This window comes from Gouania willdenowi, chromosome 8 (genome assembly GCF_900634775.1).
Source record: "Gouania willdenowi chromosome 8, fGouWil2.1, whole genome shotgun sequence".
NCBI lineage: Eukaryota > Metazoa > Chordata > Actinopteri > Blenniiformes > Gobiesocidae > Gouania > Gouania willdenowi.
In genome coordinates, this window is record NC_041051.1 from 5929794 (window position 1) to 5950566 (window position 20773).

Below are 20773 nucleotides of genomic sequence, written 5' to 3' on the forward strand. Positions count from 1 at the left end.
CCGCAAGGGCCGACGGAGCAACCCACAGCCACACCCCGCCACCCAGCAACCCAGGAGGCAATCGCCGACCCCAGGCAGCAGCCACCCCCAAAGCTACCCCCACCCCGGATCCCCCCGGACCGGAGCCAAGGACCCCACCACCCCAGGCCCCCCAACAAGACCACCCCCCAGCCAACCCACCCGGCACGGCACCGCCCGCCCCCCAGGCGGGAGCCACAGCCCCCCCACCAGTGCCCCAGGCCAACGGGAGCCCCCCAAACCCAACCCCACAGGATGGCGGGCGCAAGAGCAAAGGAGGAGGAGGGGGGGAGGACGAGACAGGGGGACAGGGAGCAAGGGGAAGGAGCGGCAGGGGAGCACGCAGGGCCCCAGCCCCAGAGACCAACCAGATGCGCATGCAAGGGGCAACGGCGCCAAATCAAACAGCCCCGGGACCCCGTGAACACCCAGAAGGAATGCACACCCGATGTATTGTTTTGCTGGCACTTCCCCACACTTCAATGCAATAGGTCAGATGTGGAACAATCAATGAGTTGTACAACAGAAACAATGCATTATTATTTAGAGAATCTTTGACTTTATGCAGTACAGCTATTATTTGGGAGACCTTTACTTTGACATTATCAATATGTGATTTAATGTCAAGTATTCGTCAATCATAATACCTAGAAACTTAAACTCATGTGCCCTTTCAATTTCTAATCCGTTGATAAATGACGCTTTGGCATATTTCCTTTTACTACAAAAAATCATAAATTTAGTTTTGCTAATTTTAAGGGACAATTTATTGGCATTGTACCACCTCATAATTTTCTGGAATTCATTCTCTACAATTTGTAGGACATCTTTTAAATGTTTTTCTGAATGTAATAACGTGGTGTCATCCGCAAATAGAATACATCTAAGTAACTGAGACACAGACACAATGTCATTTACATATAGAAGAAAAAGTATAGGTCCTAGGACCGATCCTTGTGGTACCCCGCAAGTTATGTTACAATTTTTAGACTTTACGTTGTTAATTTGGACAAACTGACTTCTGTTTTTTAAGTAGCTGGTAACCCATTGGTGTGCCACACCTCTTATACCATATTTATGTAATTTATGCAACAATATCTTGTGGTCCAGCGTATCAAACGCTTTTTGAAGATCTACAAAGATGCTTACTAAATAGTGCCTTTTGTCTATAGCATTGGTGATTTCTTCATTTAGTTCCATAATTGCTGTAGCAGTTGAGTGATTAGGACGAAACCCATATTGGCTATTACTTAAAATCTTAAATTAATTTAGAAATTTATTCAGTCTAATCGCAAATAACTTCTCCAGAATTTTAGAGCACTGTGGAAGTAATGATATTGGTCTATAATTAGGAAATTCAGATTTATTTCCTTTTTTAAAGAGTGGAATAACTTTGGCTATTTTCATGTGGTCTGGAAATATCCCTGAAGTAAATGACAAATTACAGATATAGGTAGAAGGCTCAATAATTACATCTATAATTTGCTTTATCAATACCATATCCATATCAGTATAATCATTTGATTTTTTTGTTCGCATACTTCTGGACAATTGTCAATATGTCACTCGCTTGTACACTTTCAAGAAAAATACTGTTAACATTATCTGGTACTGTTCCATCATTGATGTTTCCATCTGGAATTTGTTGTGACAAAGTAGGGCCAATTGTACAAAATAATTATTGAATTCATTTACAATTTCAGTTTTATTGTAAATGTCAACATTATTCTTTGTTAGATAATTAGGAAATTTTGTTTTTATCTTGCCTCTTTGCATGACAGTATTTATTACGCTCCATATGTCTTTTGTACTATTTTTATTTTTGTCTAACGATTTAGTATAGTAATCCTTTTTTTGCCTTCTTATGATTCCAACTAATTTGTTTTTATATGTTTTATACCAAACTTCATCATCTTTGGTTCTTGTTCTTAGAAGCAGTTTATACAAATAGTTTTTTTTCTTGCAGGCATTTTTCAGTCCATTTGTCATCCATGGCTTGTTAACAGCATTTTTCTTGGTATGAGCCCTCGTTTTGGATATTTTACAATTTTTATCATATAGATTAATTAATGTTGTCATGAAAGCCTCATAGGCGGTATTAACATTATCTGTGTACACCCTATCCCAGTTCTGTTTCTTCAGATCTTCTCTGAAGGCCTCTATAGTCTTACTAGATTTATCTCGAAAGAATGTTGTAATTTCATCTTGTACAATGTCATAACAGGTTTTCTCATAAATTATAAATATAGGGAGATGATCACTCACGTCTGTCATAAAGATACCACTGATTAATTTACCACGTACATTTGTAAATATATTGTCAATGATAGTTGCACTATGAGTGGTCACCCTTGTTGGTTTAGTTATCACTGGGTATAGGTCCGTACTTTTCATGTCATTCATTTGATGCTGAGGGGTTTCCCAGATCTATATTGAAGTCACCACACAAAATTAATGATTTTTTATTAATTTTTTCAAACATCTCAAGAATTTTGTCTGTAAATAATTCAACACAAGGCCCTGGTGCTCTATACACACAACAGATCAACATATTTTTACCACTATCATTTGTTATTTCTACAGTAAGCATTTCCATCAAATTTTCCACAGCAATTTTTTTTTGTTCAATAATTTTACATTTTAGATGAGAATCAATGTAGAGGGCTACACCCCCTCCCTTTTTACTTACTCTGTTGACATAAAACATGTTGTATCCTTCAATCTGAACGTCATTGATATCAGAGTCCGTCAACCAGCTTTCAGTTATAGCAATTACTTTAAAGATTTTATCTAACTGACAAAGTAGTTCTTTTATTTTTATCAAGTTACACTTTAAACTTCGACTATTAAAGTGTATGATACATAACGCTTCATCAAGCACCTTGCTGATTTCAACATTATATTGTTGTACAGTATAATAATTGCATACATTTTCCTCAGGGTTTAGCAAGTCATGTTCAATATAATTTTCTAGATCATAAATTTTATCATTGTTAGTGTCTGCATGTGTGTCCATAGTTCAGTGTATGTCCAAGTGTATCCAACCTGGTTTCTCCATTATCACTCCATCACTCCCGCTATGAATGTCCAGTCTTATACTTCTCAAGTTCCTTCATAGTCTTGATGACCTTCGTCGAACCATCTTCTTTCCTGATCCACACTTTTCCATTCCATGTCCATATCCCAGTAATTTTCTTCTGTTTCCTAAGCATCCTCGCCTCCCTTGAGATGCCTCCATTCTTCTTCGTGAGGTGTTTGTTTATATACACGTTTGTTCCTTTCAGTTTTTTAGCTTGCATTAGTACATCGCTCCTATGCTTCCTGCTAATGAATCGAATTACTATAGCAGGTACAGAATTCTCGGACTTACTGGGCAATGTGTGGCAAGCAGATATTGCCTCTTTGCAAATGTTTATGTTGTTCCCATTAAGGAAATTCACCACCTGTTGCTCCATTGACTGCAGCTCTTCCCTCGGAGCATCCTCCGTCATCTCTGCTTTTGCTGCCGCCCTGGCGTAGGTACGGTGTCGAGTCTTGATCCCAGTAATCACCAAATCGTCCCTCCGTGTATACTGTTCCAGTTCATCAATCCTCTGCTCCAGCGCTGAGATCCTTGTGTCCTTTTCTCTCATCATGATTTTCAGTGTTGTTACTTCATTCACAAGTTTGAGCAGCTGCTCCTGTTGCGACGTCACCTTTGCCAGCTCACTAGACATGAAGTTTAATGATCGCTTGATCTCCTCCATGTCGTCTGCCACTGGCATGTTTTTAGATTTGTGTTTGATGTCCGGTTTGCCCAAACTTTTGCCCCAAAATGTTCGGGCTAGCAAGGGTTAGTACCGGCGTTAGCTCATGCGTCTCACCTGCACGTCGTCCAGCGTCCACTTCCTAACACGCCCAAACGAATGACACAGAGGCTTCAGCACGACAATGATCCCAAACACACCGCCCGGGCAAGGAGTGGCTTCATAAGAAGCATTTCAAGGTCCTGGAGTGGCCTAGCCAGTCTCCAGATCTCAACCCCATAGAAAATCTTTGGAGGGAGTTGAAAGTCTGCTCTAAAGGAGATCTACATGAAAGAATGGGCCAAATACCAGCAACAGTGTGTGAAAACCTTGTGAAGACTTACAGGAAACGTTTAACCTGTCATTGCCAACAATGGGTACATTACAAAGTATTGAGATTACCTTGTGTTATTGACCAAATACTTATTTTCCACCATCATTTGCAAATAAATTCATTAAAAATCCTACAATGTGATTTTCTGGATTTTTTTTCTCATTTTGTCTCTCATAGTTGAGGTATACCTATGATGAAAATGACAGACCTCTCTCATCTTTTTAAGTGGGAGAACTTGCACAATTGGTGGCTGACTAAATACTTTTTTGCCCCACTGTATATCAGTAGCCTTTTTTATGCCTCGTTGTTATTGGTTTTAAACTGTTTTACTAGTATGTTCATTATAGGTCTTAGGCTTTTTTTCTAGCACTTTGAGATTTCTTTAATGTAAAGTGCTATACAAATAAAATCTATTATTATTATTATTATTATTATTATCATAATGAGCTCTATGTGATGCATGTAAAATCATGGACAACATCTAATACCTACTGCTACTAAACTGTCTTTGATTGTGTGGCATTTGTAGAAACAACACTGTTTATGTCTCATATTCTGATCAGTGATCATTTCTCTCCTCAGCTGCAGATAGAGAGTGTGTCCTCAAAGATGCCTGAGGGGAAATACAAGGGATTGTTTCAGGCATCACGCTGCATTCTCTCAGAGGAGGGCATCTCTGCATTCTGGAAAGGCCACATCCCAGCACAACTGCTCTCCATCTGTTTTGGGGCGGTCCAGGTGTTAAAAACGACCTTCAGATTCACATTAAACGCATCAATAAATCCACCGTTTTTTCCCACCTATTAATGAATAAATATAAACTAAAGAAATGTTTGCATAATTAAACTAAAAACGAAAACATTTTCTGCAGGCAAAAATCCCTGGGCTCAGATTGACTCCAAGAGTAAATATTAGTAATTAGTAATTAGTGATATTTGAGGATAATAGGAGGGTTAAACAAAATATCAACAATATATCTTTAATACAATATATTTTGAAGAATAAGATATTTGCTAAAATAGAGCGGGCATTTTGCTTTAAAATAAAATAGACTGTAAATAATTGATTTTCTCATTTAATTAATTAGAAATGACGCTGGCCTTGTAATCAGAAGGTTCCCGGTTCAAGCCTTACCTGGGCTATCACTGTGGGATGTTGAGCAAGTCTCTTAACCCCTAACAGCTCCCCAGGCGCCGCAAAAATGGATGCCAACTGTTCCCCAAGGAATGGTTATACAAAATCCAAAAAAAAAAAAAATGTCTTTAACAGTAAATGGTAAATGGACTTGATTTTATATAGCGCTTTATCACCACACTGAAGCAGTCTCAAAGCGCTTTACATAGCAGCTCATTCACCCATTCACTCTCACATTCACACACCAGTGGGACAGGACTGCCATGCAAGGTGCTAGTCGACCACTGAGAGCAACTTAGGGTTCAGTGTCTTGCCCAAGGACACTTCGACACATAGTCAGGTACTGGGATCGAACCCCCAACCTCTCGATCAGAAGACAACCCACTACCACCTGAGCCACGGTCGCCCTAGTTTCTAACTGTCTGTACGCAGCGCCCCTCATTGGCCTGTTTAGGTCAAGTGACTAAACCTAACCCTAATCCTAAAAATTGTTGCGATATACGGTTATAACCTAACCCTAAAACGCTACGTACGTGTATTTTGGTAAACATGCGAATAGACACTATTAGTGAGGATACAGGAGCCACTCCTCCTACACAGTCTGACTTTGGTTTCTGTGATTTCCACCAGTTTACCAGTTTCGAGGTCCTGACTAAGTTGGTCCATAACTCGACGCCGTTCGACAGCCAGACGTCTGGAGTTCACTTCATCTGTGGAGGATTGGCGGCTGTCTCTGCTACAGTGGCCTGTCAGCCTCTGGACATGCTGAGGACTCGCTTTGCAGCTCAGGGAGAACCAAAGGTGGGATTCAATAGAAACAGCAAGTGAATAGAATTCATTTATTGCCATTGCACAAGTACAATGAAATTGCTGATGCTCCTCCCAACAACATTCAACTACACTTCAAAGATTCAAGCCAGACGGAATCAATCATCATAAAAAACAACATAAGGTACAGTAAAAGTCTGTCGAAATTTAAAAAAAAAAGTTTATGTAGGGCAGTGAGCTCATGGATGGTGATTCTGACTTGACCTTATTATAGAGACGGGCAAAAATCACTGGAAATCATCACTTTAGATATTGAAAAATGGATATGTACTTTTTCTATTGAGGATTCTTATTTTGCACTGGTGATGTTTATTTGTTAGAATTCATAAGTAGAAATATTATGTTATGTGACCTAAAATGAGGTGTGGAGGGAGAGGGTCTATCTATGTATATATTGGTATCGGTTAACATTGGAAGTTTATACAGTATGTTGGACAATATTGGCTTATTGCAGTGCTCCCCAACCTTTTTTAGATTGTGACCCCATTTCAATATCACAAATTTCTGGTGACCCCAAAGACTTAATTTTCCTTCTAGAATGAGTTTTTGATCATGTTTGTCATACTGTGTTACAAACAGCCATGATTAGTGTTATAAAAAAACAACTTTTATATTATATTATATTATTTCATTTATTTATTATATTATTTATTAATTAATATGATTAATTATATAAATTTTTATATTATATCATTATATTTAAGATGTATGTTTCAGAAAGTGAAAATATTGAATACAGTTCTTTAAGATTGTGTGTTATTTTAGTTTGGAAAATAATTATATATTTAAAAAAAAACACAATTTATCAGTACATTTCATGTGACCTCATTAAAATAAAAAATAAACATTTTTATTTTATATTATATTTTTTATTATTACTAATAATATTCTTTATCATATTACATTGCATCATATTATATTTTAGATTAATATTTGAGAAAGTGAAAATATAAAATACAGTTGTTTAAGATTGTGTTTTAATTTTAAAAAGAATAATAAGAAAACATAATGAATCAGTAGTTTATTTATTTTTTATCAATTACTAGACATTTCAGGTGACCCCATTTTTTTACATTTATAAAATGACTTCATTTATTATGTTTTTTATTATTTATAATACATATTTTTATTATCAAATTATATTATATATTATAATTTAGATTATATTTGAGAAAATGAAAATATAGAATACAGTTTTTTTGAAGCTTGTGTTGATTTAATTTTGATAAGAATAATTAAAATAACGATCAGTAATTTTTTTTTTTTTGTTTTTTTTTATTATCAATTTCTAGACATTTCAGACGACCTCATTTAAATTCCAGTTAACCCCACATGAGATCACGACCCCAAAGTTGAAAAACCCTGGGTTATTGGATATCGGCATAAAGCTTTTATGGAACATCCCTACTTTATTCCTCACATATTATCAAATATAGCTCAACAAACCCAATGCCAGTCACTACTACGACTACTACTCAGTAGGAGGAAACCTGGAGGGTTTCCTCCAGGTTCTCCTATTTAAGGATGGATTCAAAGAGACTCACTTGGTGCGTTTGTTGCCAGGTTTACAGGAGCCTGCGTCACGCTGTGTGGACCATGTGGCGCTCAGAGGGAGTGCTGACCTTCTACCGAGGCCTCTCGCCCACACTGATAGCCGTGTTTCCTTACGCCGGACTTCAATTTTCCTTCTACAATGTCTTTAAAAAGCTTTTGGCACCCCCACCCAATGCTGGCCAATCAGGAGGAGGTCAGTGGTGACCGTACCTGCAGGTATGGACAGTTGATATGTGATAGTTTATCAGTCATGGTTTGTGTGTCTCTTTAAGGGAACTGGAGGAGTCTAGTCTGTGGAGGTGGAGCTGGAATGATCAGCAAAACTGTCACTTATCCTTTTGATCTGTTTAAAAAGAGGCTACAGGTTGGAGGATTCGAGTCAGCCAGAGTTACCTTTGGACAGGTGAGATCTTTTCTTCTCCATGTTTGCTGTTCATGAGCTACAGTGGGGCAAAAACGTATTTGGTAGCCACCGATTGCACTAGTTGTCCCACTTGAAGAGGAGATAGGTCTGTAATTTTTTATATCATAAATACACTTCAACTGTGAAAAAAATTCAGGAACTCACATTGTATGATTTTTTTAAATAGTTTATTTGTAAAATGGTGCAGAAAATACACATTTGGTCAATAACAGAAGTTCAACTTAAAGTATTATGCTATCTTCCACACATCTCCATTTGTTCTAAGAACCCCAACAGAATATTTGAGGTTTATTTTCCCAAACTCGCCAGTTTTACGTAGTTTTGGCCCTCTGAAAAGGCTATTTTGGGGCCGTTGTGCGTGTGTGTGCGCGTTTGTGCGTGCGTGTGTGTGTGTGTGTGTGTGGGGGCAGCAGCAGCGCAGTCTGTCATCTGAGTCAGCTATTTCATATATTTCAAGCACTTACCGAAGTGTTAAACTGCTAAGTCACTTTCTTGTCATCCTCACCTCTCCTATCCACAGGAATAGTGCATTTAAGGTGATAATCATTTGTTTTGTCCAACCATTGCATCACATTGGGTCACAAACACGTCAGATCATGTCAAAGGAGATACGAGGTGATATAACGGCTACTAAAAATGGAACTGATTGTCAGTGCTCCTACTGCATTGCAGATTTTCTATATACTGGATTATCTATATACTGAACGTAAATATATTATCCGTGTATAAAGGGACTAGTGGTTAAGGGAGCAGGCTTGTAATGGTAGGCTCACTGGTTCTAATCTTCCTGGTCCATCACTGTGGTATGTTGATCAGTCCCTTATATTAACCCTAACTGCTCCCTGGGTGCTACAGCGTTGCTGCCCACTGCTCCTCAGGGAGGGGTAAAATACAGAGAACACATTTAGTGTATGTAGCTTTACATATATGACAATAATGTATAATATATATTAGGGATGTAATGGTTCACTCAACTCCCGATACGATTCGATTCACGATACTGGGTTCACGATACGATTCTCTCACGATTTATTTTACAAAATGGGACTGTAGACAAATTTTTTTTTTGGGAAAAAAACTAGAAAATACTGTATTATTTTCCTTTTATATTTCATTGTCAAAAGATTCCCTTGATAAACTATTCAAAACAATGCAATTTAACTAAAAATAAATCTTGAATGAAATAAATAAAGGAATAATAGAAATGAAGCCTATAAATTTAAATTCTGGTTCTATAATAAACAATGCAAAACTGCATAATAGTTCTTTTTCTTTTTAAAAGTGGAACTGAAAATGTATTTTGTGCCTTAACAACTGGACTTTAAAAAAAAAAAAAAACCGTGATTACACTGATTTACGTCATATTTGTTTGGACCAGCAGAGGGCGCTGGTAACACAGTGGTCGGTTGGCATGCAGAAATTCTTGCAGTGAAGAAGAGAAGCTATGCTAGCAGACAGAGCTAATAGAAAAACGTGACTTTTACAGATATTCAAGTAATATTACAGATATTCTTTCAGTGCTAAAGGGGTAATGAATCATTTATTAACATATTTAAGAGTAGAAGGCGGCCAGAAAGAAAGTATTAGCAGACTCCGCCCGCCGCCTACACTTGTGGATAAAAAAGTACTGCGATTCAATTTTCAGAAAATCGATATCAACCGTGACACCTATGAATTGATTTTTAACTGCCTTACGATTAATCGTTACATCCCTAATATATATTCTATATTAAACCACAGTGTTTGTTTTACCTCTGAGGTAGTTTGAGAGGGAGGAGCTCACATTGTTTTAGGGTAGGAGGAGCTAGAATTGTCAGGAGGAGGAGTTTCCACCTTAGGACGTTTTATTGGGGGAGAAAAATCCTACTCGCTTTTACAAAATATGGAATAACCATGGAGGGGGGAAACAGAACTTTTTCAACGTTGGCCCCCTGAATGAGGCTAAAGGAATGTATATCACAGGAGCAAAACCATTATAAAGTTAACTTTTCACAATACTGCCACTTTAATACTAATGTAACCTTTGTTGGCAATGACAGAGGTCAATAGTTTTCTGTAAGTTTTCACAAGGTTTTCACACACCGTAGCTGGTATTTTGGCCCATTCCTACATGCAGATCTTCTCTAGAGATGTGATGTTTGGGGCTGTCACTAGGCAACACGGACTTTCAACTCCCTCCACAGATTTTCTACTGGGTTGAGGTCCGGAGACTGGGTAGGCCCCTCCAGGACCTTGAAATGCCTCTTACGAGCCACTCCTTGGTTGCCTAGACGATGTGTTTAGGTCATTGTCATGTTTCATCTTCAGTGCTCTCACTGATGGAAGGAGGTTATTGGCAGTGACGTGCCGTTGCAAATCGAGACCACCAATGTCAACACCAATGACACATCCATATGTTTCTGCTGGCAAGTGTTAATTCAATTCAACTTTATTTATATAGCGCAATTTACAACAAAGTCATCTCAATGCGATTATCAAAAACCCAACAAGATCCACATGAACAAGCATTGAGCCATCTCACAAAATCAACATTGTAAAACACCATTAAAGAAACATAAACAATTATTTAACATAGCCTCCATACTCTCCCAACAAGATATATCTCATGACACGGCAGTGCATCTGTTGTTTGTGTTGGAAACACAGAGAAAATGACAACAACAATTTAGGTGTTGGTCTCCCATCTTCTAAAAGCTGTGGTTTTTCCTCAAAATTTTTTTTTCTGTTGTCTCTAGCGCTGTCATCCTGCCTGTAGTATTATCCCGCCCACTAGCTAGAGAACGTAGCAGCTGTAGCAGCCACGCTTGATCAATTCACTAATGCACTGTGAACTTACGTATAGCATTTAGCATAACACGGTTACGTCCAAAGGCAGCGTAGAGAGCTGCCTTTGGACATAAGTGGTTTTCATCTTGGGGAACTGACTGCGCATGTGCAAACACATAAAAACACGCTATGGGAACAGAGGCAGAGCAGCAATGTGCTTTTCGGATGGGGTGTGGCCTCCTCCTGCCCTACAGCGGAGTGAGACTGTGCAGCATCTCTGCCGTACCAGGAAATAGCGATGTTTAGTCATTTGGGCAATGGAAAGCACAAAATGCTGACACTTTCAAACTTATAGGTACTGTAGGCTATTGGAAATGAAAAATTAAATAATTTATAATTATATTATAATTAAAACAAATAATCAAAATATCAATTCACCCTTGGGTAGTGTCACGGCAAATTTGCAGTTGACCTCATTTGGAGACATGGTTTATTGCTCTGGTTGAATGATGGAGTCCAGTCGAAGCGTGATGATTTTATAAAAAAAAGGATTTATTATAAACTAAATGAAAAAGAGTACAAAAGAAGAAGTGTCCCATCCTGTTGGCATGAAAGGCGGCCCACAACAAGGATGGTCAAAAGTCCCCGGGCAGAGGAAAAAACAAGACTAACAGTTTTAATAGCTTAAACTTTATACAGATATAAGAAGAAGTCCCAACCCTGAAGGAAGAAAAGGAGGGGGTCACATGCTCCCAACAGTGGAGACGTTGGAGGATGATGATGTGTATATTATGAGGAAGGTTGGGCGCCAATGTTATCTGTCCTTGATAGTGTGTGTGCGTGTTTATCTGCATGTGAGTTTGAGTTTGGCCTTCAGCAGAGACTGTGAGTTGCACTGTGGATACAACACGATCTGTACTGTTTAATCTAACATGACTCAGCTGTTGAAAAGTGCAAAGAGCAATGCAGTCATCATGTACCAAAACATGACAAATTGTACACATGAATCGGGGCGGTGTTTAGCTCAGTGGGTAGAGCGCCCGCCCCATCTACAGAGGCTATAGCTCCTCACCTGCAGCGGGTCCAGGTTCGATTCCCGGCCTGGGACCCTTTCCTGCGTGTCATTCCCTGCTCTCTCTCACCCCCTTCCTGTCTAGCAACTGTCATATAAAGGCCACTAGAGCCAAAAAAAATCCTTAAAAAAAAAAAAAAAAAAATTGTACACATGAACACACATTTGATGATATGATGATGAATATAATAATTGCCATAACAGTAGGCACTGCCTACCTTGCCTCCCCTGACTGCACTTCACTGGTTATTGTCCAAAATCTCATGATACAATACATAGTTTAATTCATCCTTTCCTTAATACGGATCATGACCACGACTTTCTCCAATGTCTCCTCTGGATCATCTAGATCAGGGGTATTCAATTAAAAGTCACCGAGGTCCAGTTACTAGAATTTCCTCCAAGTAAAAGGTCCGAACATTTTCATTTCAACACACATTTTCATATGGTTTCGATAATATTTATTGTCAATGCAGGAAACCTTTAACAGAGTGAACTTGTATAGTAAACTCGCTCTTTTACCATAAATAAAAGTAGTCCTGCAGGCAAATAAATTTAAGGCCTTTTTTTCAAGAAAACAGAAACCTCAGAATAAAATAAATAAAACAGAGCCTAATAACCATTTTTTCTCTTAAATTAAAGGAAATAATAAATAAAAAGTGGCTCTTTTAGGGACAAAACAAGAGCAAACAGAGCACTGACTACATTTTTCTTAAATCAAAGAGGTCCCAGCCTAAAAAACTGACAGGTCAACATCTTAAGAACATAATAAATAATAAATTGCTCTTTTAGGGGGAAAAAAATGAGAACAGAGCTTGGACATCACCTTTCTCTTTTGATTGTTCTTTTTCTCTTAATGAGAAAAATGGGCATGTGACTGCCCTGCCAATGATTTAAATCTGGGTTGGAATGGAGTCAGGGCCATCCTCATGCAGACATGTAAGTGACTATTGGTCAGCCTAGAACGGTACTTGTTTTTGATGATGTTCATGGTGGAAAAGGCTGACTCACAGCTGTAAGTAGATCCAAACATGGTCAAGGTGTGCAGTGCTACTTTAGTTAGACCGGGGAACACACTCTCAGACACAGTCTGTAGCCAGAAGGTAGCAGGGTCAGTTGCCTCAAAATGCTCTTTTAATGCATCATTTCCTTGCAGATCAATCAGCTCAAGCTGTAGAGATCCTGCATGTGCCCACTTGAATGTCTGTGTCACCTCCTTTGAAAATCCTCTGACTTCTCTGATCAGGAAAGGATTCTGAATTAGCAGGAGGAGCTGTGGCCCAAGGCAGAAGCTGTTGAACCTGTTACTGAAGTTTTCAATCAGCTTGTTGATGAAGTCAACATAGGGAGAAACATCTCTCTCACCCTGCATCTGTTCCTGCAGTTTTGGGAAGTGTTCACACTCTCCTTCAATATCTTCTTTGAAAATGTCCAGCTTCCTCTGGAAAGAGCGAACAGCTGTCATCAAATCAGCAACTGAATTGTTCTGGCCCTGCAGCTTTAAATTGAGCTCATTAAGATGTGATGTAATGTCAACCAAAAAAGCAACCATATCCATCTTGTGCTCATCTTGCAGAAACAGTGAAAACGGTGTTGCTCTCTGGCTCTTGACCTGCTTTAAGAAAGCTTCTATTTCTTTTCGAATAGACCAGAAACGTCCCAGTGCATTGCCCTTACTCAGCCACCTTACATTGTTGTGCAGTAGCAGGTCATTGGCATTTGCCTCAACATCTTCCAGGTATTCTCTCAGGAGGCGATGCTGAAGGGATGAGGATGCCCTAAGGAAGTTGATGAGTTTCATCACTGTGTTCATTACTTCAGCAAAATGTTCTGATAGAGTGGCACACAGAACAGTCTGATGGATGAGACAGTGGTAAGCAATAAGATCTGGGTTGTCCTCTTTCATCCGGGACACAGCCCCCCGCTCTTTTCCCACCATGGCAGGGGCACCATCCGTGGTGACAGAGACAACCTGCTTCAGATCTATGCCCCTCTTTGTCAGCATCTCTTTTATTGCTGCATATATGTCCTCTCCTCTTGTGTGTGTTTCAAGTGGTGTTACACCCAGCAGGTCCTCACAGAGCTCCCTCTTATCTTTGTGAAAAAATCTCACATACACCAAAAGCTGGGCATTATCAGTAACATCTGTAGATTCATCAATTGCCAAAGAAATGCATGGTGCACTCTGAATGGCTGCATCAAGCTGTGCCAATACATCATCTGCTAATATTTCAGATTTTCTGGTTGCTGTTGAAGCTGACATCGGGATTTGTTTGATTTTTTCACACATCTCGTCTTTTTGTTTCCCCTCAAATAATGTCTCAGCAACAGCATTTAAGCACTCCTTCACAACTGTCCCATCACTAAATGGTTTTTTTTGTTGCCCCAAAATCCACGATACCTTTAGAGAGCATTCGTTTGCACGTTGCTGGGCTGTAAATGTATGCGTGATGAGTCGGGTAGACCTGTCATACTGGGCTTGCAGTTCGGTTATTTTGCTTGCCCTCAGCTCGGACTTCAGGGGAAAACTTTGCTCAAACGAGCTGTGCTTTGTTTCGTAGTGCCGCTTCACGTTGCCACTTTTAATTAATGCGACGTTTTCGGAGCATATGAGGCACACTGGTTTTGAACTGCCTGCCGGAAGAATGAACATAAACTTCTCCGTCCATTCATCTTTAAAACAACGGTTTTCCGCATCGACCTTCCTTCTTTTGGAACAAGCCATGTCTCTTCCTCTCTGCTCTGGTGCGCCGGCCGTGCAGGGTAAACAAAGGATTTGATTGGCTCAACGGAGTGAAGCAATTGCCGTATTGACTCGAGTAGCAGCGCCCGCCGTCTATAGTTCAGACCGTCAGAAAAAATGCTCCATGAAAATCGTCTATTCTCGTAAATTTATCAGAGATTGGTCACGGCTCACGGGTCCGGACAGAACCATCACTCGGTCCGAGTCCGGACCGAGGTCCGCCATTTGGTGATGCGTGATCTAGATGGTCACTGGTTCAGACGAGTCTGGACATTTGCTGGCTTAAACAGAAGGACCTTTTTGGTGCTGCAGGATTTTAATCAACGAGGACATAGTGTGTTAGTAATTGTAACCTTTGTTACTGTGGTCCCAGCTCTCTTCAGGTCATTGACCAAATTTGAACTTTTTTAGGTGTGTTCACACCGAAAGCGACTGTAGCGCTGCAGTCACTTCAATCGCCCCTGATGAGTCGCTTGCACATAGTGGTGCTTTTTGGTCACTCCATCATTTCATCACTCCAGTGATGAAAATTTCAGGTCGCGCTTGACCTAGTCGATCAAATCACGCAAGTCACATCGCTTTAGGCGAGATAACTTGAGGTTGCGTCATTTACATTGATTTTAATGTAATCTTGTCGCCTCAGTCACTTCAGTCGCGTTTGGTGTGAAAGCGACTTAAAGCGACAAATTCTCCCTCCTTCACTGTCTGTAGAGCGGAGGCTGCAGCCCCTCCCTGCTACAGTGCAGACGGCTGCAGCGGAAGCTGTACAACTTTCCCAATTTATTGCGGCAAAATTAAAGCGGTTAACTTCTTGAAAACTACATTAACTACTGATCATAACACATTCTGAGTGAACTCCTCCTTTGATATCTCCTTATGTGGATCATTTAAACCGTAAAAGCAAGCAGGAAAATAAGTAATCAACCCTCTCTCTCCCCTGTCATCGGCTCAACAACCCCCCACACACACACACTCACACACACACACACACACACACACACACACACACATTGTTCCCTGGTGATCGTGCCACTGGAGCGATGTGACCAAAAAGCACCGCTATGTGCAAGCGACTCATCAGGGGCGATTGAAGTGACTGCAGCAATACAGTTGCGTTCGGTGTGAACGCACCTTTACAGTTGAAGTGTACTTATCATGAAAATTATAGACCTCTCATCTTTTTAAGTGGGACAACTTGGTGGCTGCCAAATACTTTTTTGCCTCACTGTATTTGTCATATGACTGTGGATCTGGGATCTATTCTGGTGTCAGGTGCGGAACTACAGAGGTGTGATGGATTGTGTAACTCAGATCGCTAAAGAGGAAGGCGCCCGCGGCTTCTTCAAAGGTCTCTCTCCTAGCTTGGTGAAGGCTGCGCTGTCGACAGGCTTCACCTTCTTTTGGTACGAGGTTTTTCTCAACATCATGCGTGACCTGAAGCACGAACCGAGGACCAAAGGCCTTAAAGATCCAAAGCACAGATGATGTGAGAACACGGACCATGTAATGTCTATTCATCCATTCACTCAGGTTGCTTTTACCTCACAAACATTTCTGTTCAAACTGCATACAGTACCTTTTTCAACCCTTAGTTTCATCTTTTGTCATTGCATAATAAGGAAAGGAGTCCAACTAGTTTTTTATAATTATGTGGTGAGACTGAGAGTTTGTGTGAAAGAAATTAATAAGCACTTCATATGTATTCATGGTTGTTATAAGACAAGGTTGTACTTAACTGTTTTCTTTAAATTTGAGGATTTTGATTCATATTTTATAAAAAAAATAAATGTTTGCACTTGAGTTTGTGTTTTTTACATTTTTTCCAACATTGTTTAGGTTCTGAATACATGTGTTCACACAAATTCATATTTAAACATTTATCTTCGGACCCGCCAGCTGGGTGACATCCTGTACAGGGCGCCAGTCCATCAAACGCCACCAGGGTTGGGGTCAGTTATAGTTGTAAATGCATAATCAATAATTAATTACAATTTTGCCATAATTGTAATTGACAAAATATGTTGTAATCATAATTGAATAGTAACTGAGTTAAAAAAAAAAGTTTACTTTGTAATTGGCATAAAAGCTCTATTAAAAAAAAATGTAATTGTGATTTGATTAAGCACAAAACTAGAACCACTTTACAGTTCATGACTTACACATATGTAGTTAACAATTATTAAAATATGTTTGTTAGCAGTGTTACGGCTGAATTTACGGTTGACCTCATTTGGAGACATGATTTATTGCTCTGGTTGAATGATGGAGTCCAGGAGAAGCATTGATGATTTTATATAAAAAAAGTTTATTCTAAACTAAAGAAAAAAAGGTACAAGATGGAACAAAATTAGCGTCCGTCCAGGCGGACGTCCGATGATTGAGTGAGACACAGTTCTGATCCAATACGTATATTCCCCTCAGTCCCCCTCCCTCCTCCCCCCAGGAGATAGAGATAGAGAGAGGGGGAGGAGGTGAGGACAGAGGGAGAAAAAAGGAAAGACAGTTTGTTCTTTTGGGTCTAAACAACCAGTCCTGTTATCTGTCGGTTGTCATAGAGACGGAGGAGTGTGCGTTTGTGTTTGTGTGTGTGAATGAATGGATGTGTATGGCGTGTGTGTGTGACATGTGACTGTGTGAGCATGTGAGTGCGCACACAGAGTGCCTATGCGTCCTTGTGCGTTTATTGTTTTGGGGAGATATCGTGTGCTTTTGACAAGGCAGTTTGACCCAGCAAAGTTGAAGACATGAAAATCACACAATGGAAAGTTACCCAAGGCTTAAGGATTAAAATATATGAACTAATAATTTCGCCCCCCACAGCAGGTTCTCTGTCGTAGCGAGATCGTGACTAAGAAACACAGCAAGACACGTAGATTCTCTAGTGATCACCACACGTCTCGTGGCACTCACTTCTTTTTATTCACACATGTGCAGACCATTTATCAATCACATGATTGACATACGTCACTTCATTGAAAACAAACAGAAAATGGGAACACATCTCAACAATGTTTCATATCAAGTTTTTCTACTACCTGTCAGTGAATCTTTACACCCATACAGATGGTAAGGGTTAAGGGTTAGAGATAGGATGTAATACAATTATTTTTTTTTTCTCTCTTTACAAATCATATCAAACAAAACAGAATAGAATAGCAGGATATTATAATTACAAAGTTTCCTATTCACATTTGGTCTCATACATTGTCCATTTCTGATCAAAATTAGATTTCAGTTTCAGATTTCAGTCTTACGTAATGAGTGTTTTTTTCCATTGCATAAATTTCTTCCATTATTTCTTCCCATTGTGACAAAGTTAAAATGAGACCCTTCAGCCAGTTTCTTTTAATGTTTTTTTTTTTTTTTTTTTTTTTTGCCTGCCATCAACATAACTTTGTAGAAGTAAGTAGGTTGAGGGACATTGGGAATTCCATAGCTAAAGATTTCTGAGCCACGGGCGACCGTCTTCTGATCGAGAGGTTGGAGGTTCGATCCCAGTACCTGACTGTGTCGAAGTGTCCTTGGGCAAGACACTGAACCCTAAGTTGCTCCCAGTGGTCGACTAGCGCCTTGCATGGCAGTCCTGTCCCACTGGTGTGTGAATGTGACAGTGATTGGGTGAATGAGCTGATATGTAAAGCGCTTTGAGACTGTGGTGATAAAGCGCTATATAAAATCAAGTCCATTTACCATTCTATTTTGCAATGTTTATTCAGAGGCAGGGGCGGAGCTTTCGGGGGAGTGCGGCACGCCCCCGGGCGATAGGAGGTAGGACTTAAGGGAGCCGGGCTTCTACCACGGCTCAGGGGAGCTGGAGAAGGCGGGCCCTTCAATGACTTGTGCCCAGTGGCGTCCAGAGTATAGGCAGTCACCCATCATGTAGATTTATACAGGGGTTATATAGACCCATTTCGTGTGACGTATGCATACTAAATAAGGTGCATGTGCGCAGGCTTGGTGCAAAACAACCGGAGAACTGCCGAGGCAATGGTGCAGGTCTGGGTATCATTGGATAATCCCAAATTCATCTGTAAACCAAAATTAAATAACCGTTTCTCTTCCTCTCCTTTTCAAACAAAAAACAAAAAAACCGTTTTACCCTTTTAATCAAAAAAACATTATACAAATTCAAATTGGCCCGATTTTCGATTTTCCCGTGTCCTTTTCTCCTTTTACAATTGAACATTGAAAAACAGCAGTTTCCCTTTTCTATTCTCCTTTCCCCGTTTAGAACTGAAAATAGAAAATCAGCTGTTTCCTTTTTCAGTTCTGAACGCTGAAACGAAAAATAAAGTCACGTGACCGAGGTCACGTGGTCTGGGCTTTTTTTTTTTCTTTTTTTTTTTTTCAGCCGACATGCGGAAGTGATGGTGTCAGAATAAAAGCATACGGGGAGAGAGAATATAAAGCAGGCACAGGATCTATCACAGAGAGTGATACATCATTAAACGCTTTACAAAAGCTACATAAAGATCAAGTTTTGGTGTTTTTTTAATTTCGACATGAAATTGCTGAGCAGGCCTGTCGTGTTTGAAAAACATAATCCTAAATGACCAGCAGAGGTCCCCACGTCCTAACAAACAATATGAGACACCAAATCCCTCCTGAAATATGATCAGACTAAGATTAACTTTTTATGGCTCGCAGTGTTTACTTACATTACATGTTTATTCAAACACGCACTTTTATGAGAGTGGTGATGTGGAGACACGCTAGAGATGTCCCTAAAAGGTAAAAAAGAGCTGTGTCCACATTGCAGTAATTCTGTACTGCATTTGTCTCCTGAATCAGATGATCAGTCATTCCTCAAACTCTTTGCACGTTGTGACGGTCTGATGTGATCTCTTCTGAAGGCATCGGCTGTAATTTCTTCCAGCAAGGCTGGATCTTTACACTTCCTGAGACGTAAATCACAATCATGTATTTGTTCCCGTCATACACTTCAATAGGCTACAATTAATCAGCTGGTTTTCGTGACATATGTATTTCATGGTAGTATTAGTAAGAGTGGTCAAAGATTAGAGCCAATATTTTATATTACAAAGTATTTATATCTTTTGACATTTCTATGAACAAAAAAAGTGCCACAATAACAATTAGAAAAAAAATCAGGCATATTTAAAATATTGAATATACAGTAACTGACATTATGTAAAATAATACATTAGCAAGTTTTAAAATTATAATTAAAACTATATGTTAAAATCAACATACTGTATATGCTTGTTTTTTTTAGACAACAGTCGCAACTATAGCATAGAGGAACATAGACATTACCTGAGAAAGTTACTTATTGTGTGTATTCACATCATGCAAAGGTCCCTTACTGTAAATGCTACTAGTCTCTCATTCAAGGCATAAGCCACAATAAAAGCACATTTCAATGTTATTGTCACCAATTGAGACAAATAGTCAAGCAGATGAAGTGGGATTTCAAAAGATGTCATGGTTTGCCCTTTCTAAAATGTATAAATATTCGTCTAATTTCATCCTTGTTAGTGTTTAAATCAAGTGTTAGTCAATATATTTAAAATGTACAATATGTCAGAATTTCTCCTGCCACTAGGGTGTTCTTGTTGTCCCCTCACACAATATGCACATGATGACATGGAGCATTACTTCCAGGTTCTTTGGTAAAACAATGTCAGAATAATCCTGTCTATAATTCAAAGCCACACTGTTGCAGTGTCATTTTAGCCTCTTCTGTGTTAATGCAGACTTCACCGAGGTCAAAGGTCACAGATGGGAAATTGACTGTATAGTCAATTTCCCATCTGTGACCTTTGACCTCGGTCTTTCACTGAGTTGTTACAGTAATTTAATTTCCCATTTAAAGTCAGTGATACATTGATTATTGGTTTAAAGCATATGAATGTGCATGTCCAAAAATTCATTTTAAAAGACTGTGTTCATTTCTTTTAGTAGTTTGTTGAACAAACACTCTTCACAACATATAGAACTATTTCCTCTTAACTCATATACTCCAAATTCTGCTGACTCTAATGCTTTTGGTTGGAAAAACACTGAAAAATAAACAACCTGCACTCAGCCACTAACATTTTCTTTATTCTTTGTCTGTATTAAATTAAACTAGACAGAAAGTCTGTTTGGAAAT

At 39.3% G+C, this 20773-nt stretch overlaps 1 protein-coding gene across 2 annotated transcripts in view; it reads left to right on the plus strand.

The window, feature by feature from the left end:
* slc25a19 (solute carrier family 25 member 19) overlaps window positions 1–20773 on the plus strand; it is a 43520-nt gene that overhangs the window by 3889 nt on the left and 18858 nt on the right. The window contains exons 3-7 of one of the 2 annotated variants that reach the window (XM_028454526.1): window positions 4720–4875; window positions 5902–6072; window positions 7663–7846; window positions 7926–8056; window positions 15931–16458. In XM_028454526.1, the coding sequence (XP_028310327.1) occupies window positions 4720–4875; window positions 5902–6072; window positions 7663–7846; window positions 7926–8056; window positions 15931–16143 (855 nt within the window). In that variant the 3' untranslated portion in view covers window positions 16144–16458. Of the gene's footprint in view, window positions 1–4719; window positions 4876–5901; window positions 6073–7662; window positions 7847–7925; window positions 8057–15930; window positions 16459–20773 lie in introns of those variants that run through there. The other variant, XM_028454527.1, reaches the window with a different exon arrangement.